Raw genomic sequence first — 24,411 nt, forward strand, 5'->3', positions numbered from 1 at the left:
CAAGACAGTGACACCAAGGTACAGTCCAAAACAGGTCTAGCCTGCGTTTATTGTAGCAGCAAAATAAAACAGCCTTTACATTCAGGCATTAAACAAACGAAAATTCTACCCGTCAGGGTGCTAACTATACAGGTGTTCACTAACTCACCACTATACAAAATCACTTGGCTGCTCCAGGCACAGAGGTCAGGGCTGTGTGCTCTCCAGCCTCCTTCCAGAGAGAGACAACCCTTCCAGCTCTGCTGAGCGGTTTTAAAAAAAACTGATTGGGCTGCTCCCATCACCTGTGTCCAAGGTGCTGGACACCCAACCTCAGCACTAAGGCCTTGCATAATAGCAAAACCTAGGGGAAACATACCGCCCATCCACAGTTAACCCCTTCAGTGTCTCACAACACATTATACACACACAGCTCCGCTATACACACATTATACACACACAGTTCCGCTATACACACATTATACACACACAGTTCCGCTATACACACATTATACACATACAGCTCCGCTATACACACATTATACACACACACAGCTCCGCTATACACACATTATACACACACACAGCTCCGCTATACACACATTATACACACACACAGCACCGCTATACACACATTATACACACACACAGCACCGCTATACACACATTATACACACACACAGCACCGCTATACACACATTATACACACACAACTCCGCTATACACACATTATACACACACAACTCCGCTATACACACATTATACACATACACAGCTCTGCTATACACACATTATACACACACAGCTCTGCTATACACACATTATACACACACAGCTCTGCTATACACACATTATACACACACAGCTCCGCTATACACACATTATACACACACAGCTCCGCTATACACACATTATACACACACACAGCACTGCTATACACACATTATACACACACACAGCTCCACTATACACACATTATACACACACAGCTCCGCTATACACACATTATACACACAAAGGTCTGCTATACACACATTATACACACACAGAGATCCGCTATACACACATGATACACACACAGCTCCGCTATACACACATGATACACACACAACTCCGCTATACACACATTATACACATACACAGCTCTGCTATACACACATTATACACACACAGCTCCGCTATACACACATTATACACACACAGCTCCGCTATACACACATTATACACACACTGCTCCGCTATACACACATTATACACACACAGCTCCGCTATACACACATTATACACACACAGCTCCGCTATACACACATTATACACACACACAGCTCCGCTATACACACACACAGCTCCGCTATACACACACAGCTCTGCTGTACACACATTACACACACACAGCTCTGCTGTACACACATTACACACACACAGCTCCGCTATACACACATTATACACACACACAGCTCTGCTGTACACACATTACACACACACAGCTCCGCTATACACACATTATACACACACAGCTCCTCTATACACACATTATACACACACACAGCTCTGCTGCAGACTCTCTGTACATCCTGAGGTAACGCTGAACCCTCTGTGTAGAGAATCCTGTCAGACCTGGACATGTGACCCCATGACTCCTCCCACGCCCTGGGCTGGTCACATGACTATGACATCATCACAGGTCCTGTATGTGGAGGGGGCTGTGCAGGAGGAGGTGAGGGGTCACATTTCCTATTAACCCCTTTACTACCTTGTTTTGATTTTGTGCTTTTTCCTTTGCTGCATTTAAATAAACTGTACATTCTCTACTCATCTTCTTCACCTTTGGTGCTTATAACATACTGATTTATTTGCATTCATTTTTGTTTTATGCAGCGACACCTGATGTCTCTATGTTATTGATGTGCATTCCCGTAAAAGGGAGGATGATTTGAATTTTTATAGTTCAAAGGATTCGTTAATAAAAGCAAAAGAAGAGACGTGGGCTGCTGCGCTACTTTAACCATAATTGATAAGGAAAGATGTGGACTTAACCTAACCTTCTGGCTGCATTCACATCTCACAGTGGCATCTGAGGGGATCCATAATCAAGCCTCTCTGACTGCTGATACGATTTGTCCCTTATTCTTTCCATTCAGGATTCTAAATGATAGAACATTTTAACTATTGGTTCCTGAAGGATGGAGAGCAACAGAGACACGAGGGTGGAGAGAATCTTCCAGCTCACCCTAGAGATTCTCTTCTATATTACTGGAGAGGTGAGAGATTGTGATGAGGTCACATGACATCATTATCTATGGGAATAACAGATGATAGGACTGGAGAGGTGAGAGATTCTGGAAATGTATGGAGGGAGATTTATCAATGTGTCTCTCCATAACCAGGATTACACAGTAGTGAAGAAGACCTCTAGTGGGCGCTGTCACGCCCCTGTGTATGAAGGACGGGGGAGAACCCTGAGCCCAATCCCGGCTCCTCCACCTCACCCCCTGATACATGATGACATCAATGAGCAGAAGATCCTAGAAGTCACCCACAAGATGATGGAGCTGCTGACTGGAGAGGTGACACTGCTGGGAATGCTGGGACATTATACAGTAACGCTATGAAGGGATCTGGGTGATGACGGGATCATTGTGTGTGTCAGGTTCCTATAAGGTGTCAGGATGTGGCTGTCTATTTCTCCATGGAGGAGTGGGAGTATTTAGAAGGATACAAAGATGTGTACAAGGACGTCATGATGGAGGACCACCAGCCCCTCACATCAGCAGGTAATAGACAGGACTAAATCCACATGTCCTTTCATTATCTGTATAGAAAGAAGGAATTCAGTCTCTGGATGTTTCCTACAGGTAGATCCAGTAAGAGAACATCACCGGAGAGATGTCCCAGTCCTCTTCTTCTACCACAGGATTGTTCAGAGGAGAAATATGTCCCACAGGATCATCAGGTATATGGAGATGAGACTCCATGACATCTTCTCTGATCTGTGGAGGTTTATTCTAGTTATTATTGTAAAATCCCCTGGCTATATACACTCACTGGCCACTTTATTAGGTACACCTGTCCAACTGCTCGTTAACACTTAATTTCTAATCAGCCAATCACATGGCAGTAACTCAGTGCATTTAGGCATGTAGACATGGTCAAGACAATCTCCTGCATTTCAAACCGAGCATCAGTATGGGGAAAAAAGGTGATTTGTGGCCTTTGAACGTGGCATGGTTGTAGGTGCCAGAAGGGTTGGTCTGAGTATTTCAGAAACTGCTGATCTACTGGGATTTTCACGCACAACCATCTCTAGGGTTTACAGAGAATGGTCCGAAAAAGAAAAAACATCCAGTGAGCGGCAGTTCTGTGGGCAGAAATGCCTTGTTGATGCCAAAGGTCAGAGGAGAATGGGCAGACTGGTTCGAGCTGATAGAAAGGCAACAGTGACTCAAATCGCCACCCGTTACAACCAAGGCAGGCAGAAGAACATCTCTGAACGCACAGTACGTCGAACTTTGAGGAAGATAGGCTACAGCAGCAGAAGACCACACCGGGTGCCACTCCTTTCAGCTAAGAACAGGAAACTGAGGCTACAATTTGCACAAGCTCATCGAAATTGGACAGTAGAAGATTGGAAAAACGTTGTCTGGTCTGATGAGTCTCGATCTCTGCTGCGACATTCGGATGGTAGGGTCAGAATTTGGGGTCAACAACATGAAAGCATGGATCCATCCTGCCTTGTATCAACGGTTCAGGCTGGTGGTGGTGGTGTCATGGTGTGGGGAATATTTTCTTGGCACTCTTTGGGCCCCTTGGTACCAATTGAGCATCGTTGCAACGCCACAGCCTACCTGATTATTGTTGCTGACCATGTCCATCCCTTTATGACCACAATGTACCCAACATCTGATGGCTACTTTCAGCAGGATAATGCGCCATGTCATAAAGCTGGAATCATCTCAGACTGGTTTCTTGAACATGACAATGAGGTCACTGGACTCAAATGGCCTCCACAGTCACCAGATCTCAATCCAATAGAGCATCTTTGGGATGTGGTGGAACGGGAGATTCGCATCATGGATGTGCAGCTGACTAATCTGCGGCAACTGTGTGATGCCATCATGTCAAAATGGATCAAAATCTCTGAGGAATGCTTCCAGCACCTTGTTGAATCTATGCCATGAAGAATTGAGGCAGTTCTGAAGGCAAAAGGGGGTCCAACCCGTTACTAGCATGGTGTACCTAATAAAGTGGCCGGTGAGTGTATAGTCTCTATGTGCATGACTCCAGTTTTACTATTTACTTTTTCTAAAACAGTAAAAAAAAATTATTCTTTGTTAGTCTCATTTCCCACTACTGTTCCTTCTTTCCGTGCCTTCCCTCCTTCGAAAAAGTAAAGAACTGAGGTTTAACAGAGTTTAAACGTATCAATTAAAAATCCCATTGACACCCATGACCCTCTGAGTGCCCCAGCACCCCGCTGCTCTCTCTTTCCCCTCCTCATTCCTGATTCCCATCCGACGGCAGAGAGCGTACCTGTCCTCTAGGGCGCACACGCGCAGGCTTCAAAAGATTTGGTGCTGCCCTTTTCCGGGCGTCGCCCAGCATTCCCTGCCGGATCTTCGTGCTATATGCTTTGGAGAAAGCTTTGTCCTGTGCCTAGTGCTTGTGATTGGATTCCCCCGTGTTGACCCCGGACCTGTTCCTGTTTACGCTCCTCCACTGCCTACCCTGACTTCCTGCTCCTTCTCTGACCCTGACCCTTTGCCCCTGTCTTGACCTCCTGTCTGTCCCTGACTACGAACTTGCTGCTAACTTTCTACCTCGTCCGTGGCTGTCACCGGGGGGTCCACTACCCCTAAAGTCTGACAATCCTTTATGTTCTGTTTTCCGTGCGTTTTTTAACAGAAAAATTGACAGAGGCTGCAGTACTTTTCCTCCACTTGAAATGCATGAATAACGGATCCATGACCAAACTGACCATGACGGATGACATAAAATTTATATTGATGACATTGGGATTTTTAGCTGATACGTTCAACCTCCGTGAATTTAGTCTTAGTGGGAAAGCTGGAGATTGTTCTCAATATGTTGGATTTATGGTGGAGACCTGTAGCTATGTGTCTCAGATAACTTCTCCTGTCCTCCTGTAGTTATAAATTACTGATCTTTTCTTATCGTCTAAATCCTCCTCTGTGACTTCTCCATCATCTGGTGACTTATTACAATATTTGTTTCTCAGTTTTTGTATCAGGATGAAGATGTGAAGAATATAACTGCTCCAGAGACATATGTGAGGGACGATGAGCGATGTAAGGAGGAGATTCCTACAGGTAACTGCCCAGGTGAGTAGTAACCACTAGATAAAGCAGAGACGAGTGATAACACAATACAGAACATGGAGACATAGACTAAGAAAAGCTGGAAGGTGGGAGCTGTGAGGGTCAGGAATACTGCTCACCAGGACCTCTGAGGAAGAGACTGAGATGTTACATCAGTAATAATACAGAACCTTATGGTAAGCAGGGAAAGAGTTTTCTCACAGCCAATGTTCATTTTTTGCAGATGACTGTACCAAGAGCTCAGAGGAACATATGATATCAGAATCTGAAGCAGAGGAACCTTATATGACAGAAGATACATCCGAAGAGCAGGACAACATCCCAGATGAATCCTCAGGCCTTCACAGGACCAATCCATCGCCTGAGCCTATTAAATTGGTTCCATCTACAGAATCATCAGGAACTGCAAAGAACATTATCATAAGTCATACAGAGGAACTGCTATTTATATGTTCAGAATGTGGAAAAGGTTTTACCCTAAAATCAAATCTTAGTAAACATCAGAGAGTTCACACGGGGGAGAAGCGATTTTCATGTTCAGAATGTGGAAAAGGTTTTTACCACAAATCACATCTTGCTAGCCATCAGATGATTCACACCGGGGAGAAGCCGTATTCATGTTCAGAATGTGGGAAATGTTTTCTACACTTCGGAAGTTCACACAGGGGAAAAGCCATTTTCATGTTCAGAATGTGGGAAATGTTTTCTAACCATGAGAAATCTCGTTAGCCATCAGAGCATTCACACCGGGGTGAAGCCGTATTCATGTTCAGAATGTGGGAAAGGTTTTACTCAAAATAATGAGCTCCTTATTCATCAAATGATCCACATAGGAGAAAAACCATTTTCATGTTCAGAATGTGGAAAAGGTTTTAGGCTGAAATCACATCTTACCACACATCTGAGAATTCACACAGGGGAAAAGCCATTTTCATGTTCAGAATGTGGGAAATGTTTTCTACACTTCGGAAGTTTTGTTAGACATCAGAGAATTCACACAGGGGAGAAGCCATTTTCATGTACAGAATGTGGGAAATGTTTTGCCCAGAAAGCACATCTTGTTAGACATCTGAGAAGTCACACAGGGGAGAAGCCATTTTCATGTTTAGATTGCGGAAAATGTTTTCTCGGAAAACGGATTTTGTTAACCATCAAACGCACGTACACAGTGGTAAAGCAGAATTCACGTTATAAATCGGGGGGAAATGTTTTGGCAACAGATCGCAGATGTTTTAGCCTTAGATTGTGTGACGTACTAAGAGGAACACGTTAAAAAACGGATGATTCCGAGTCATATCTATATTTAATTTTAAAATCTAAGAACTTGTTACTAGTTACCAGACATTTACTTATAAAATATAATTGTCGCTGCCCTATCTTTAAAGAAATGATAATGATGAAACAGACAGCTTGGTCTCTCTTTATAGTAGCTGAAGAAATCAGAAATAAATAACTTCATTATACACCTTAACACTAGGGATGGACTTGGCCCTGACAGCGTTTTCTGATATAGTGCCGAGGCGTTTTCCCCATTACTCTCGTATTATTATTGAAAAATATGTACTTGATAATTCTTGTTATGTCTTTTTTGAAAAATGATAAGAAAGATACAATTATAAAAAAAGGGTGCTGTTAGGCCGTGATAGAGAACTTATCATCTGCCACCCGAGCACTAGAACTTCTAGATTATATTGGCAGATCAGTAATAAAGTCCAGGGGAACCAGACAGTTTTTTATTTCGACCCCAAGGTAGAATTTTCTGCCTTTTGGAAGCACGAGCGTACCCGAGTCCTAGAGGCGCGCTCCAGCTTCAAAAGATTTTGCAACATTCCTGAGTATTCCTGCATTCCAGTGTGTTCCTGTGTTGCCATGTTCCTGTGTTACCAGAGTCCGTCCGTGTTCCTGTGTTACCAGAGTTCCTTCGTGTTGCTGTGTTCCTGATTTCCTGTGTTCCCTTTCCCATCTGCCTGGACCTCCCGTTGCTGACCCCGAAATGGACATGACCTTGCATCTCTGCCGCCTGCCCTGAACTTGTGCATAGACCACGAGACTGTCTTCTGTTAAGGTACCTCGACCTCGGCTGCCACCGTGGGCTAGTCGCACCTGTAGAATGACCTGGTGGTACCCTAACTCAAGACCATCTTGCTTTGCAGCGGGCTCTGGTGAAGACCAGGTGCCACTTAGATTCCGGTCCCAGGTGTCGGCTAGTATCACCTCACACGGTGGTCCAGAGGATCCACTCATACCGAATCCTGACAATAAGATTCGGGCCGAGGTTCTGCTTCCCGGTCGGCCCAATCTTGCCACCATTGTGGTTCAGCAATCCCGCCGGTTGTCGCTTAACTCGAGCTGGGACAGGTCACCGCCATGCTGCAACAGCTGCTAGCCGCTCAACATCAGCAACAGGTTCCAGAGACTGCTCCCGCAGCTGCTGCTACCCCAACCTGTCTTCCTGCCGCTGAACCTAGGCTACGGCTGTCTATGCCCAACCCATGTCTATGTAACCCAGTGCTGAAGTCATGCCATCTCAATTTGTCACAGAGCGATCCAAGGTGGCATTCATCGTCAATCTCCTCTCCGGGAAAGCCCTGGCCTGGGCTACCCCTGTTTGGGACAGAGACGAAGGTCACGGCTACTCTCACGACATTTCTGGTAGAGCTTCGGTCCGTGTTTAAAGAACCTGCATGAGCCTCCTCGGCTGACTACGCTGTGGAATCTGCGCCAGGGGAACACTTCCGTGGGAGAATATGCTGTCTAGTTCTATACCCTGGCCTTGGAACTCTCCTGGAAAAACACGGCCCTGTCTGCAGCTTTTAAAAAGGGACTCTCCTTTCACGTTAAATACGCTCTGGCCGCTCGTGATCTACCATCTACCCTGAGTGGTCTCATCACCCTGGCCACCCGGATTGACATGCGGTTTAGGGAGCGTGCCGAAAAGTTACGCCTGAAGCAACCCCAAGCCTGCCCACGACACCTTCCTCACCTGGCTGCTGCTTTCCAATGGCCGCTCCAGCCTCCGGTCGTACCATCTGCAGAGGAGCCTATGGAGGTGGACAGAGCCAGACTCTCTTCCCAGGAGCATATCGGAAGACGTCAGGGAAACTTCCTTGGGTCTTGCCCTATCCGTCCCCAGCGTCTGGGAAACTCATGCACCTAGGGTTCTTGGGAGAAGTGTCCCTAGGTGTAAGCAAAGCTTCTGCACACCTCATTATTCCGGTGCTTCTCAGCATTGGCACTGGCACCCAGTTCCAGGTCTCTGCCTTCTTGGACTCCGGTTCTGCAGGGAACTTCCTGGATGCCGCTCTGGTCTCCCGGCATCACATCCCCGTGGTTTGCCTCTAGAAGCCCTTAGTCATCTCCTCTGTCAGTGGCAAAATCCTCTATGACCCGGTCTAGTACTGCATCAAGCCTTTGTCCTTGCAGGTAGGTGTGCTGCACAAGGAGAGACTGTCTTTTTATTTTCTACCACGGTCCACGCCCTCCATCCTGTTGGGTCTACCATGGTTGCAGCTCTAAACACCCGTTGTTAAGTGGAAGATGGGGGAGATCCTTCAGTGGGGTCCTGATTGCCAGTCTCGCTGTGTGGAGATACCTCATCCAGTACCAGTCTTGGTTTCTTCTGTGACTCTCAAGCCCCTGGAGGGTCTTCCCCCTTGCTATAAGGACTTTTTTGACGTCTTCTCGAAGAAGCAGGCCGAGACGTTGCTGCCACACTGTCCCTATGACTGTGGATCTGCTGCCGGATACGTCCCCTCCGCAAGGCCTTGTGTACCCACTCTCAGTATCAGAAACCGCAGCTATGTTGGACTATGTCAAAGAAAACCTGCAGAGGGGATTCATACGTAAGTCCTCTTATCCGGCTGGTGCAGGCTTTTTCTTTGTGACCAAAAAGGAAGGGTGACTCCATCCATGAATTGACTACTGCGGTCTTAACAAGGTCACAGTTAAGAACCGCTATCCATTGCCGTTGATCACGGATCTGTTTGACCGTCTTCGTGGAGCCAAGATCTTCTCCAAATTAGATCTTCGTGGGGCCTACAACCTCATTCGTATCCGCCAGGGAGACAAGTGGAAGACTGCTTTTAATACCCGTGATGGACACTTCGAGTACCTGGTAATGCTGTTTGGACTCTGTAATGCACCTGCCGTCTTCCAGGAATTTGTTAATGACATCTTTAGAGACTTGCTTTATGTCTGTGTAGTGGTCTATTTGGACGACATTCTGGTATTCTCTCCAGACCTTGAGACCCACATACGGCAAGTCCTCAGTCGTTTAAGGGCCGATTGCCTTTACGCCAAACTTGAGAAGTGCTAATTCCATCAGCGGAGTCTTCCATATCTCGGCTATATCCTCTCCGAAAGAGGTCTCCGGATGGATCCTGCCAAGCTATCTGCGGTTCTTCAGTGGCCTCATCCTGTAGGACTACGCGCTATACAGTGGTTTCTGGCGACAGCTGAGGAGGCCTTCAAGAACTTAAAGTCTATGTTTGCTTCAGCTCCAGTTCTTCTATGTACCAACACAGAGAGGCCTTTCCATCTGGAAGTGGATGCCTCCTCAGTAGGGGCCGGTGTGGTGCTCACGCAGAAGGGTCCCAAAGGTCGAACCCTCACCTGTGGATTTTTTTCCACGACCTTCTCCTCCGCAGAGAGGAATTATTCTATAGGAGATCGAGAACTGCTGGCGATTAAGCTTGCCTTAGAAGAGTGGCGTTGCCTCCTGGAGCATTTACACGGACCACAAGAACCTCCTCTATCTCCAGACTTCTTAGCGACTCAATCCACGTCAAGCTCGCTGGTCACTCTTCTTCTCCCAGTTCGATTTCATCATTCATTTCCGTCCAGCTAAGAAGAACATCAAGGCTGACGCCCTCTGTCGTGACTCGAATGTCATTGCCGATACACAGCTGTCCGTGGACTCATGTGGCCATGGACTTCATCACGGACCTGCCGCCTTCATCAGGCAATACCATCATCTGGGTGGTGACTGAACATTTTTCAAAGATGTCCCACTTTGTTCCTCTGCCAGGTTTGCCATCTGCTCCACGTCTTGCTAGCCAGTTCTTCCTCTACCTCTTTCTGTAATGCGTCTGGACAGAAAGACTTTGATGGAAACTCAGACAGAGGTTCTTAGTTTGGGCATGTCTTTCTCAACTACTTCACCATTTGATCCCTTTGCAGCCATAAAGGATCTTCACCTTTTCGCACCGAAATTAATTTTTTTTTTTAATTTTCACAAAGAAATTGACCCACACCACTTTCCAGGCAGCATTAAGAGCCCTCGATGAATTTATGAACGAACAAGAGGGACTGAGGACAACGGGTACGTTTCCTTCCTCTCTGCTCCCCAAATCTAAGCTATTCCCATCATTCTCAGGACACCAGAGTATTGTCTTATTTGTCAAACTGGTGACTAGAAATTTACAGAAACTATCTAGGATGGAAAAATGGGTAATTGTTCATTGGCCCAAAGGGAAGCAACAAGAGAGTTGAGCAGAATGAGTGACATTGTAATCAAACCCTCTGACAAAGGGGGTAATGTGGTGATTTGTCAACTAAGGCCTATGAAAAAGAGGCCCCACGTCAACTGAGGGATGTGGCATGTTACAAAAGATTTACATTTAATCCACAGATGAACTGTCCATAATTCTTACAAATGCCATGGAGAATGGAATCACCACGAAGAATTAAGCATCTGCACTGTTACCACAATTCCCAAAAGTGTCAAGTTTCTACCTACTTCCCAAAGCACATAAAGCATTGAATAACCCCCCAGGACGCCCAATCGTTTCCGGGATAGGAAGCTTATGTGAACCGATCTGCAAGTATGTTGATCCTTTTCTTCGACCATTGGTGGAGCTGCTTCCATCATACCTTAAAGGGGTATTCTTATCTGGGCATTCACATTCAGTTTCATTAATCTGCCATATATATACATTTCTTCAATTAGATGTCATTAAAAAATTATCTGTGTGAAGATAATTTCTCATAAATGTAGTGATATCCTTAGAAACCCACGCTGACTCCTTGGTTACGGCCACCTCTGCTGGAGGGATTGCACAAAGAAACAAACAGTTTTGGTACATGAAATGTCCAGGAGTTACTGTATATACTACAGCCGTCCGGTGGTAATGATCACTGAATCCAGGTGGTCAGGCAGGGCTCAATAGCGCATGTCTGGTCACTGCTGCCAAATTGTGAGGTGGTCGTATCCAAGGAAGCTATCTCATTTCTAAGGGACAACATGACTACATTTATGAGAAATTATCTTCACACAGGAACATTTTTTTTTAATAACATCCAATTGAAGAAATGTTTACATGTGGCAAATGAATTAAATGTAAATACCCAGATGGGAATACCCCTTTAAGGACATGACAGACATATTGAGAAAGATGGAAGGAATCCAGTTAGAGCCTGATATGTGGTAAGTTATATGTGATGTAGAATCACTATATGCATCAATACGCCATGCTGATGGCTTGAGAGCCACCCAATACTTTCTCACAATATCTGGTCTGGAACCAGAAATTATAGCGTTTTTAGTTACACTTCTGGAATTTGCTTTGTCACATAATTTTTTTATGTTTCGTGAGATCCCTTACCTACCGCTCCAGGGAAGGGCAATGGGGGCGTCTTGTGCGTCCTCATATGCCAATTTGTTCCTGGGGCTGTGGGAAAGGGAAATTTTCTTGACTAATCCTACACGCCATGCTGACAAAGTTCATATGTGGTCACGCATCATTGATGACATGATGATGATCTGACAGGGGACTGAAGATGAATTGCATGAATTCATGCAAGACCTCAATAATAATGAGATTAGAGATGAGCGAGCAGTAAAATGCTCGAGTGCTCGTTACTCGATTAGAACTTTTTCCGATGCTCGAGCGCCCGTTTCGAATAATGAACCCGATTGAAGTCAAAGGGAGACTCGAGCATTTTTCAAGGGGACCAAGGCTCTGCACAGGGAAGCTTGGCCAAACACCTGGAAACCTCAGAAAATGATGGAGAAAAACCACGGAAATGGACAGGAAACAGCAGAGGCAGCATGCCAAAATTATTTGCAACAGCATGGCGATGACAGAGTGACCGAATGAGGCTAGATAGCATCTAAAACATCCAATAATTGACCCTGACACTATAGGGGACGGCATGCAGAGGTAGCGGCAGCAGCGGCAGGCTAGAGAGTGTCATGGCGACATACCCCAAATGGACTCAGGCTTCAAACCAATTTTAAAAATTCCTTTTGGCAAGGATAACGTGTAGCACTGTATGTATCAGTATTTTGCCTGGTTAAGGCGGCAGAAAGGAACCAAAGGAGGTGAGCAAGAAGCGCTGAAATGATTTCCTATGTGAACAAAAGGTTGACAGTATATTTAGTCGATAACAAAGCATGGTGGCGACATAGTGACCAAGTTCCATAACGTATCTGGTGAAACATCCAAAAAATGAGGAGGCATGTGGAGGCAGCCATGGAGACGACTTCCATGATTAAGAGCGACAGTATGGGGCATCCATATTGCGCTGCTATGATTGAAACTTCAGGTCTCCAGCATGGCGGCGACAGATGGGCCGAGTTCCATTATGTATCTGGTGAAACACCCGAAAATTCTGCCTGACACAGATCGTTTGATAAGGGGATGATGTGCTGCATATCCTCTCACGCTCCAGCATCTGGGGTATAGACAGTTGAAAGTTGCGCATGGAGACATTGGTGGACGCTGTGGAGGATCGTGTAGGCGAAATGGACAGGAAACAGCAGGGGCAGCATGCATGGATGCCTCTGAGGCTGCCTAATCTTGGGATGGAGCTGCCGCTCTGCTGCCAGGCGAGCTTTCGCCTGTCCAAGCCCCTGTCTCTCGGCTCCTCCCCACCCAAAATGGGCCTGGGGGCCAGAAGCGTTTACTTTGAAAAAATTATAATTTTCAAAGCAGGCGGGGGCTACAAACAGCACTTCTAAGAACCTTTTGTGTAAGATCAAGTGTAGTACTGTTCTTATGAGTAATTGGCCTGGTTATGGCGGGGGAGGGGAATGTAAACAGATGCGCAAGTAGCGCTGAAATAATATCGGTAAATGATAAAAGATTGGCAGTATATTTTGTGGATAACACAGCAGGGTGGCGATAAAGTTAACAAGTTTGATTTGGAAGCCGTGAAAACAACCCAAAATTCTGCCTGCCACAGCTCGTTTGCTAAGGGGACGATGTATGGAGGCAAGTATGTGGAAGACTTTTTGGAGGCAGCTATGGAGATGACGTGTGGAGGTAGCAATGGAGACAACGTGTGGAGGCAGCTATAAAGACGACGTGTGGAGGCTGCTATGGAGACAATTAAATATGGATAGTGCCTGTATGTGGCAGTCCAAAAAAGTTTTCAAACCAGAGGAGCAGGTAGGTGGCCCTCCAGAAAAATTAAATACATAGAGTACTATAGCTAGAGCCAGTTGCCCCTGGCAAAAAATATCCAGTTTCCTCTACTTTAGTGTACAAAGAGGAGGAGAAGGAGGAGAATCAGGAGGAGGAGTGCATACATTATTCAGGTTGAGCTGCTTTTACCTGGTGGAAAATGGAAATCCTGAGAAATCCAGGCTTTATTCATCTTGATAAGCGTCAGCCTGTCAGCGCTGTCAGTCGACAGGTGTGTACGCTTATCGGTGATGATGCCACCATCTGCACTGAAAACCCGCTCTGACAACACGCTAATGGCAGGGCAGGCAAGAACCTCCAAGGCATACAGTTCGGGCCACATGTCGAGCTTTGAAACCCAGTAGTTGTAGGGAGCTGTGTGATCATTTAGGACGATGGTATGGTCAGCTACGTACTCCCTCACCATCTTTCTGTAAAGATCAGCCCTACTCTGCCGAGACTGGGGACAGGTGACTGTGTCTTGCTGGGGTGTCATAAAACTGGCAAATGCCTTGTAAAGCGTACCCCTGCAAGTGCTGGACAAGCTGCCTGCTCGCCTACTCTCCCTCGCTACTTGTCCCGCAGAAGTACGCCCTCTGCCACTAGCGCTGTCAGAAATGAAATACTGTTTCAGCTTGTGCACCAGGGCCTGCTGGTATTCATGCATTCTCACACTCCTTTCCTCTACAGGGATGAGAGTGGAAAGATTTTGCTTGTACCGTGGGTCCAGGAGAGTGAATACCCAGTAATCGGTGCTGAAATAAATTCTTTGAACGCGAGGGTCACGGGATAGGCAGCCTAGCATGAAATCTGCCATATGCGCAAGAATTCACTCCCCTCACTGGCCTGACTCTCCATTTCCTCCTCCTCCTCCAACTCCTCTTCTTCTGCCCATACACGCTGAACAGTGAAGGACTGAACAATGGTCCCCTCTTCTGTCTCGCCAACATTCTCCTCCTCTTCCTCCTCATCCTCCTCCACCTCCTCCGATACGCGCTGAGAAACAGACCTGAGGGTGCTTTGGCTATCAACAAGGGAATCTTCTTTCCCCATCTCTTGTGACGAGCGCAAAGCTTCCGACTTCATGCTGACCAGAGAGTTTTTCAACAGGCTAAGCAGCGGGATGGTGAGGCTGATGATGGCGGCATCGCCACTGACCATCTGTGTTGACTCCTCAAAGTTACTCAGCACCTGACAGATATCAGACATCTACGTCCACTCCTCATTGTAGACTTGAGGAAGCTGACTGACCTGACTACCAGTTCTGGTGGAAGTTGACATCTGGCAGTCTACAATCGCTCTGCGCTGCTGGTAAACTCTGGATAACATGGTTAATGTTGAATTCCACCTCGTGGGCACGTCGCACAACAGTCGGTGAGCGGGCAGTTGGAGGTGGCGCTGCGCTGCCCTGAGAGTGGCAGCATCTGTGGTCGACTTTCTGAAGTGCGCACAGATGGGGCGCACCTTCATGAGCAAATCAGACAGATTGGGCTATGTCTTGAGGAACCGCTGAACTATGAGATTTAACACATGGGCCAGGCATGGCACATGTGTCAGTCTGCCGAGTTGCAGAGCCGTAACCAGCTTACGGCCATTGTCACACACAACCATGCCTGGCTTCAGGTTCAGCGGTGCCAGCCACAGATCGGTCTGCGCCGTGATGCCCTGTAATAGCTCTTGGGCGGTGTGCCTTTTATCGCCTAGGCTCAGCAGTCTGAGCACCGCCTGCTGTCGCTTAGCGACGGCACTGCTGCTTTGCCTAGAGCTACCGACTGATGGCGCCATGCCCACGGATGGTAATTTGGAGGAGGAGGTGAAGGAGGAGGCATAGTAGGCCTGAGAGACCGTGACCGAGGTAGGCCCCGCAATCCTCGGCGTCGGCAGTATATGGTCAGGGCATGGATGATGTTGTCTGACACGTGCTGGTGCAGGGCTGGGACGGCACATCAGAAAAAGTAGTGGGGACTGAACACTGAGGGGCGGCCACCGCCATGAGGTTGCGAAAGGCCTCGGTCTCTACCAGCCTATAGGGCAGCATCTCCAGGCTGAGTAATTTGAAGATGTGGACGTTGAGGGCTTGGGCATTTGGGTTGGTAGGAACTGTATTTCTTCTTGCGCTCCAGCATCTGGGGTATAGACAGCTGAACACTGCAAATGGAGACATTGGTGGACGCTGTGGAGGATCGTGGAGGCGAAGGTGTGGTTTTCGCACTGGAGGTGTTTGTGCCGGGGTCCTGGGCAGGGGGCTGACTAGTAGAGGTAGCAAATGACACAGGGGAAGGAGCAGTGGTGTGCCCGGCCGGAGGTGCCATTGAGTGGGGTGTTTAGCATTCATATGCCTGCGCATACTGGTGGGGGTTAAGCTAGTAGTGGTGGAACCCCTGCTGATCCTGGTGTGGCATAGGTTGCACACCACAGTCCGTCGGTCATCTGCTGTTTCTTTAAAGAACCTCCAGACTTCAGAAAATCTAGCCCTCGCCACGGAAGCTTCACTACGTGAAACATTTGGCGCTGATGCACCAGCTCTGGCCCTGCCTCTCCGTCTGGCCCCACCACTGCCTCTTCCAACCTGTTCTCGTATAGGACTCGCCTCTGTCTCACAAGCACTGTCTTCACCCGGCCTATCAACCCAGCTTGGGTCTGTCACCTCATCATCCTCCGATCCCTCAGTCTGCTCCCCCCTCGGACTTCCTGCCCTGACAACAACTTCACCACTGTCTTACAACCGTGTCTCCTCATGGTCCGACACCTCTTTTCACACTTCTTCCACTACGTCAAGAATGTCATCATGACCCACAGACTGCGACTGGTGGAAAACCTGGGCATCGGGAAAGAGCTCAGCAGCAACCTGACAAGTGGTTTATGACTCTGGGAACGGTCCAGAAAACAGTTCCTCAGAGTATGTCGGCTCAAATGCCAAATTTTCCTGGGAGGGGGCAGACTAGCTGAAGGAGGTTGAGGTGGAGGAGCTGGAGGAGTGCTCACTGGGGTAACATGGGTGGACTGCATGAAAGACTGACTGGTGGACAAATTAGTTGAAGCATTGTCCGCAATCCACGACATCACCTGTTTGCACTGTTCTGGCCTCAACAGTGCTCTACCACGATTCCCAGGAATTTGCGACATAAAGCTAGGGAGTGTAGCTCTGCGACGTTCCCCTGCTCCCTCATCAGCAGGTGGTGTCTCACCCCGCCCAGGACCACAGCCTCTGACCCCTGCAGTAACCACAGAAGATGATTGCTATGGCTAATTTCTAACCTACACTGACAGCACACAAAAGGATTTTGTGCTGTGACTGAGTGTGTCACTTTAACTTTTGAAAAGCCCTAATAAGGGCTATTAGGTTCATGGAGAATCACTCCTGCCTAAAAGTAAGGTTCTTGGAGAATCACTCCTGCCTAACTGTAAGGTTCTTGGAGAATCACTCCTGCCTAACAGTAATATAACACCCTAACACTATCCCTGACCAGTAGCTGCTCTCTCCCTAACGGCATCCAGACAGAGAATGATCCGAGCAGCGTGGGCAGGGGCTAGTCTATTCCAGGGTCACCTGATCAGACCAGCCAAGCACTGCTATCGACATGTAAGTGTACGTGATGCTGGGTGTACTGCAGAGTCTCCTGGCTTGTGATTGGCTCCTTTTCTGGCCGCCCAAAATCTAAACGCTGCGAGATGACATCTTCTCGGGCAGGCGAACTACTCGTCCGAGCACCGAGCAGTTGCGAGTTCGCTAATGCTCGAACGAATATGCTCGCTCATGTCTAACCTTCACCCATGTAAGCCTTGTACGTTTCTTCATGTTCTCAATACACATGTACACAAGATCCATTTCAGGACCTTTGAAGGTTTTCCAAATGTCCTAAAGTGTCCGCAGAAGTGGCGCATTCCCCATTCCCCAAAAAGCTTCAAATACTAGATGTAGGAAGTGATTTCAGACATCTGGGAACTATAATATTCATACAGCTCAAGGCTCATGGGTGCACCATCAAACAGAATAACAGATTTCAGGCAACTGTGTTAACAAATTCTGGAAAGACAGCAAAAGTATTGCAGTGGGAGGTCTAACACCATGACCAAGTGTTCTCAATAACCCATCTTAGGTGTTGAAACAGGAATTCTCCACGTCGCACCCCTCTAATGTGGATTAAAGATCTAATGTGGATGAGAAATAGACGGGGCGCGCTGGGGTTTTTGTGTTCGGTATAGGAAAAGACACTTTGATTTCCTATTTAATCAATAGTTCTATTGGTGTATATTATTACACCATGTGGGGCTTCCTTCAGTCTAATCGCTGGTCGGAACTTTTCCTCACATGAGGATCAGGGATAGTCTCTAACAAAATGTCCTGGAGCCGGAATCTTCTCCCACATGTGACTAATCACATGACTATGACATCATCACAGGTCCTATAGCTTCTCCACCCCCGAAGCCGGACTCCTCCCACACATAGGGATGATCACATGACTATGACATCATCACAGGTCCTATAGCTTCTCTACCCTCGAAGCTGGACGCCTCCTACACAAAGGGATGATCACATGATTATGACACCATCACAGATCCTTTCCCCCTCTCACATATATCTGGAGCTCTGCAGGCGGAGGTATGTATGTAGTCACCGGTGTTGTCTGCCAGGGTTACCGGGCACATTTATCAGTGACCCCCTCACTTCTATCTATTTGGTAAAATGATTAAAGTAATTGTATTACTGTATGTTATTGTGATAAGATACAAAACTATAGAACCTTATTGATCCCCTGGGGGGAAATAGTTTTGTACATAGTGTTGTGGCAGTTGTTACACACAGGACAGACGTAATGTTACAGTTACATACATACACTACGAGAGGCGCGTTCTTACATGTTGCTAGTTCCTTAGTTACAAACAAACGTTTACAGGACAGTGCAGGTCAACGAGACCACATTACATGACATAAGGTGAAACAATTACAGTACAAAATACAATAGTGACAGTAACAAATGGACACAATCTCGACAGACATGCATAAGGGGTACTACAGAAGGGGTGCCGGTGCGGAGCTTACAGTGATTGGGGTAAATCAGTGGTGTCCTGCTGCTGCTATTGGTTTGGCAGATGAGACTTTGCCCGTAGCTTCACTTTTGTCAAGTACCGGCACTTAAGCTGAGCCATGGTATAGAGATCCTCCTGATTTGTGATAAGGCTCTGGTTCTGATTATTTTCATTTCAGAAAAATTCCCTCACTGGCCCGTCAATGATGGACAGAGTCAAGATGTCAGAGAGAATAATAAACCTCACCCTCAAGGACGTCATGATGGAGGACCACCAGTCCCTCACATCAGCAGGTCATAGACAGGACTAAATCCACACGTCCTTTCATTATCTGTATGGAAAGAAGGAATTCAGTCTCTGGATGTTTCCTACAGGTAGATCCAGTAAGAGAACATCACCGGAGAGATGTCCCAGTCCTCTTCTTCTACCACAGGATTGTTCAGAGGAGAAATGTGTCCCACGGGATCATCAGGTAGATGGAGATGAGACTCCATGACATCTTCTCTGATCTGTGGAGGATTATTTTATTCATAAAATTATGTATATTGTCTTACTGTAAAATGCCATCCCCATATATAGTCTCTGTGTCATATAACATACCGTATATACTTGTGTACAAAAAATGTGCTGAAAAACCCCACCTTGGCTTATACATGAGTCAATTAAAAAATAAACGCACATACTCACCTTCCGGCGTGGCTCCCCACGGCTTCTCTTCTCTCTGCTGTAACAGCCGGCAGAGCTGCGGCCACTCTGCCGGCCGGCGCACACTATGTGTCGCTGCTGAATACTTCATAGCGTGCGCCGACGGGCAGAGGGCATGGCCACAGCTCTGCCGGCTGTTACAGCAGAGAGAAGAAAGAGGAGGAGCCGCAATGACAGGAGCATCGGGGAGCCATGGCAAGCATCAGGGACCACTGGAGGGTGAGTATATAAGTTTATTTTTTTATGTGCTGGGCAAACTGGGGGCTGTCTGGCTATATACCACAGGGGGCTGTCTGGCTATATACCACAGGGGGCTGTCTGGCTATATACTACAAGAGCTGTCCTCCTGACTTTCCATATGTGAAAAGTTGCCAGCTGCGTCTTTTTCTACGCCAGGTCCTGCCTGACGTGGAATACATGCTATGCAGCTTCTGCCTCTTGATGTATCGCGCTGCGACTATGCAGCGGCGTGGTTATCATACACTGGCGCACGAGCGCTAGTGTATGATAAATATGCCCCAATGTGTTTAGGGAGTTAAATGCATGGCTCAGATCCTGGTGTAGAGCAGAGGGATTTGGGTTCCTGGAGCATTGGGCTGACTTTTCACTGGGGTACAAGCTGTTTTCTGCAGATAACTTGCACCTAAGTGGAAGGGGGGCTGCTGTGCTGGGGGAGAAGATCCTAGCAGGGGTGGCGGAGTATTTAAACTAGGCTCGGGAGAGGAGGAAAAGGAAGAAACTCAAGGGGTAGACAGGTCAGAGAGGGGGCAGGTTATGTTGTTGGGTGGTGAGGTGGGCGGTGTATGTGGGACCAAGGCAGTGGATAAGGAGATCCACAAGTTACAGAACAGTGGTGAGGATATATGTGCCAGTAAAATTACTTTAAATCAGATAAATAACTGTGGAAAATTAAATTGTATGTTCACAAATGCCAGAAGTATCACAGGCAAAATGGGCGAGCTTGAGGCTCTGATATTAGAGGAACAGTTAGATGTTGTTGGTGTAACAGAGACATGGCTTGATGCATCGCATGATTGGGTTGTTAATATTCAAGGTTTTACACTCTTTCGGAAAGACAGGGCAAATAGGAGGGGAGGTGGTGTATGTCTGTATGTCAGAAGAGACTTAAAAGCGATTGTGAATGAGTCTGTGGTCTCAGAGTGTGAGGAGGCTGAAACTTTGTGGGTTGAAATTCAAAGCCAAGAGAGCTTTGAGAAAATTATTTTTGGTGTAATTTATAGACCCCCTAACATCTCTGAGGAAATAGAGGGTCACCTATATAAACAGATGGAGCGGGCTGCACAGGAGGGGACCGTAGTGATAATGGGAGACTTTAACTTTCCAAATATAAATTGGGGTCAGGGCTCGTCTTCATCTATGAAGGGGAGACATTTTATCAACTTTCTGCAGGATAATTTTATGGTGCAGATTGTAGAAGATCCCACAAGAGGTGACGCATTGTTGGACCTTGTGATTTCTAACAATGAGGAGATTGTCCAAAATGTCAGTATCAGGGAACCCCTTGGGAACAGCGATCATAATATAATTATTTTCCTCTTAAACTTTAAAAAGCAGAAACAGGTGGGAAAATCGAAAACTTTGAATTTTAAGAGGGCTAATTTCCAAAAATTCAGGGCTGCAATACAGGATATAGACTGGGATCAGATACTGTCACATGGTGATACTAATGTTAAATGGGAGAAATTCAAATCTATCCTGGGTTTTTATACTTCTAAATTTATTCCAATAGGTAACAAGTATAGACGGGCTAGATTACACCCCGCGTGGCTTACAGCTACAGTTAAAAGGGCAATTAATGAGAAAAAGAGGGCATTTAAAAAATATAAATCTGACGGGTCACCTGAGGCTTTCAATACTTACAAAAAACTTACCAAAATCTGTAAAAAAGAAATCAAATCAGCCAAAATACAAAATGAAAGACAGGTAGCTAAAGATAGCAAAACAAATCCCAAGAAATTTTTTAGGTATATCAATGCAAAAAAAAATGGGTCAGAACAGGTTGGACCCCTTTATTCTGAAAATGGGGCATCGGTGACTGGAGACCAAGAGAAGGCGGAGTTACTTAATAGGTTTTTTAGCTCTGTTTATACAATAGAAGAGAGAACTTCTGACTTGGGTGGTGCCAGTGCGGGTCATGCACCCTGTAATATACTAGACTGGCTAAATGTAGACATTATCCAATCTAAGCTCAATAAAACCAATGTGTACAAAGCTCCTGGACCAGATGGGTTACACCCCAGAGTTCTTAAAGAACTCAGTTCTGTTATTGCTGTACCGCTGTCTAAAATCTTTAGGGATTCCGTAATGTCTGGTGTGGTGCCAAGTGACTGGCGCAAGGCAAATGTGGTGCCAATATATAAAAAGGGCTCTAGAACTTCGCCTGGCAATTACAGGCCTGTAAGCTTAACTTCCATTGTGGGGAAAGTATTGGAAGGGTTAGTAAAAGACTACATACTGGAGTATGTGACATCAAATAGTATAATAAGTGACAGCCAGCATGGGTTTACTAAGAATAGAAGTTGTCAAACTAACCTTATCTGCTTTTATGAAGAGGTGAGCAGGTGCCTGGATGGAGGAGCAGCTGTGGATATTGTGTTCTTGGACTTTGCAAAGGCATTTGACACTGTCCCTCATAGACGCCTGATGGGTAAAATTAGGGCTATTGGTTTGGCAGAAATCATTTGCAATTGGATTGAAAACTGGCTGAAGGATCGTATCCAGAGAGTTGTGGTCAATGATTCATACTCTGAATGGTCACCAGTTATGAGTGGTGTACCTCAGGGTTCTGTGCTTGGCCCACTACTATTTAATATATTTATTAATGATATAGAGGTAGGAATTAATAGCACTGTGTCTATTTTTGCAGATGACACCAAACTGTGTAGTGTAATACAGTCTATGGAGGATGTTCATAGGCTGCAGGGTGACTTGGACAAACTGAATGTTTGGTCATCCACTTGGCAAATGAGGTTTAATGTGGATAAATGTAAGGTTATGCACCTGGGGGCCAATAATCCAAAGGCAAAATATGTCCTTGGGGGAGTAAATCTTGTTGAGTCCCTTGTTGAGAAGGACCTGGGGGTACTAGTAGATCATAAATTGAATAACAGCATGCAATGTCAATCAGCTGCCTCTAAAGCCAGTAGGATCTTGTCATGTATCAAAAGTGGTATGGACTCTCGTGATAGGGATGTAATATTACCACTATACAAGGCACTGGTTCGGCCACACCTGGAATATGCTGTCCAGTTCTGGGCACCGGTCCATAAAAAGGATGCCCTGGAGCTGGAGAGGGTTCAACGTAGAGCCACAAAAATGATAAGGGGTATGGAGGGTCTTAGTTATGAGGAAAGATTAAAACAACTAGATTTATTTAGTCTGGAAAAGAGACGACTACGAGGGGACATGATTAATTTATTTAAATATATGAATGGTCCATACAAAAAATATGGTGGTAAGTTGTTTCAGATTAGATCAAATCAAAAGACGAGGGGGCACTGTCTCCGTTTGGAGAAATCAAGGTTTAATCACCGGAGGCGACAGGGCTTTTTTACTGTGAGAACTGTCACTCTGTGGAATAGCCTGCCTAAGGCGCTGGTCACAGCAGGGACAGCAGATAGCTTCAAGAAGCCTTTTTACACCTAAATAACATTGATGGTTATGTTATATAGAATTGTTTCCCCTAAATCCCTTCCTCATCCAATCCCTTCCCTTCCTTGGTTGAACTTGATGGACAAGTGTCTTTTTTCAACCGTAGAAACTATGAAACTATGAAACTATTATTTGGGTTCTGCGGACAAGTTCTTTCTTGCTGTTTACAGCTATCACTGTCAGGGTCGAGGTAATGGACCCACTGTACCACTGCAAGCAATGATGCAAGCCGACACCTGGGAGCAGAGTCTAGGTGGCACCCGGTTTTTACCAGAACCCACCGCAACGTGGGTTGGACTTGCCGTGGCGGGATACCACCAGGTCGCTCCACAGACGAAACTTGCTTGCGGTGACCAAGGCGGGGTACAGAGTCAATAGCCAAAATCGGAGTAGTTGTCAGGCAGAAGGTGAGGACAGGCGGCACAGGATCGGAGTCGGAGATGTAGCAGGAGGTCACAACGGCTAAAACACAGATAGTCAGGGAACACTTTCTCAATGGCATAAGGGCACAAAGATCCAGCGGGGCATGAGGCAAGAGGTTGTCTATTTATAGATTGTCAGGGGGCCAGCGCCAATTAGTGGTGTGCTGGCCCTTTAAATCTCAGACGCCCAGAACGTGCTCGCCCTAAGAGGAGGGGACGCGCGCGCTGGAGCGTGGCGGGGTAAGTGACCCTGCTGCTGGTGTGAGAGGGCACAGGGAGGCACATGGGCGCGCCTGCAATCCGGGACATGGGTCGCAGGAGGATCCGTGAAGTTCCCCCCCTCCTTCGGCCTCCCCCTCTTCATGGTCTGAAGAAACCTCTGCAGAAGGGCATGGTCCAGGATGTTGTCCTCATGCTTCCAAGAACTCTCTTCTGGACCGAACCCCTTCCAGACGACGAGAAAGAACCGCTTTCCTCTGACCGACTTCATATCCAGGACCTCTTTTACCTCATATACATTGGTGGCACCAGCCTCAGGAGCAGAAGGAGGTACTTGTCGGGAGAAGCGGTTCAGGATGACTGGCTTCCGGAGAGAGAAGTGGAAGGAGTTCGGGATGCGCATGGTGGGTGGGAGGAAGGAGCAGCTTATAGACCACATGATTGATGTGCTTCAGCACCTCTAAAGGACCCAAGTTTATAGCTGGGAATCTTCAGCCGGACATATCTGTAGGAGAGCCACACTTTATCATCTGGAGAAAAAACTGGGGAAGGTCTGAGTTTTGGTTCGGGCGGACGCCCGAAGTAGAAATTGACGGGTCTTCTACCAACTCTTCTATGGCAGGAACATCAGCAGACACGGTG

The 24,411-nt window shown here is 46.7% G+C and overlaps 1 protein-coding gene across 1 annotated transcript in view; it reads left to right on the top strand.

Moving 5' to 3' along the window:
- The first annotated feature begins 18,190 nt into the window (after positions 1-18,190).
- Positions 18,191-24,411, top strand: part of LOC140066007 (uncharacterized) — a 44,772-nt gene continuing 38,551 nt past the window's right edge. The window contains exons 1-3 of the mRNA XM_072113572.1: positions 18,191-18,323; positions 18,930-19,044; positions 19,126-19,223. Coding sequence (XP_071969673.1) covers positions 18,954-19,044; positions 19,126-19,223 — 189 coding nt within the window. The 5' untranslated portion in view covers positions 18,191-18,323; positions 18,930-18,953. The remainder of the gene's footprint in view (positions 18,324-18,929; positions 19,045-19,125; positions 19,224-24,411) is intronic.

The sequence above is a fragment of the Engystomops pustulosus genome, chromosome 6 (genome assembly GCF_040894005.1).
Source record: "Engystomops pustulosus chromosome 6, aEngPut4.maternal, whole genome shotgun sequence".
NCBI classification, from domain to species: domain Eukaryota; kingdom Metazoa; phylum Chordata; class Amphibia; order Anura; family Leptodactylidae; genus Engystomops; species Engystomops pustulosus.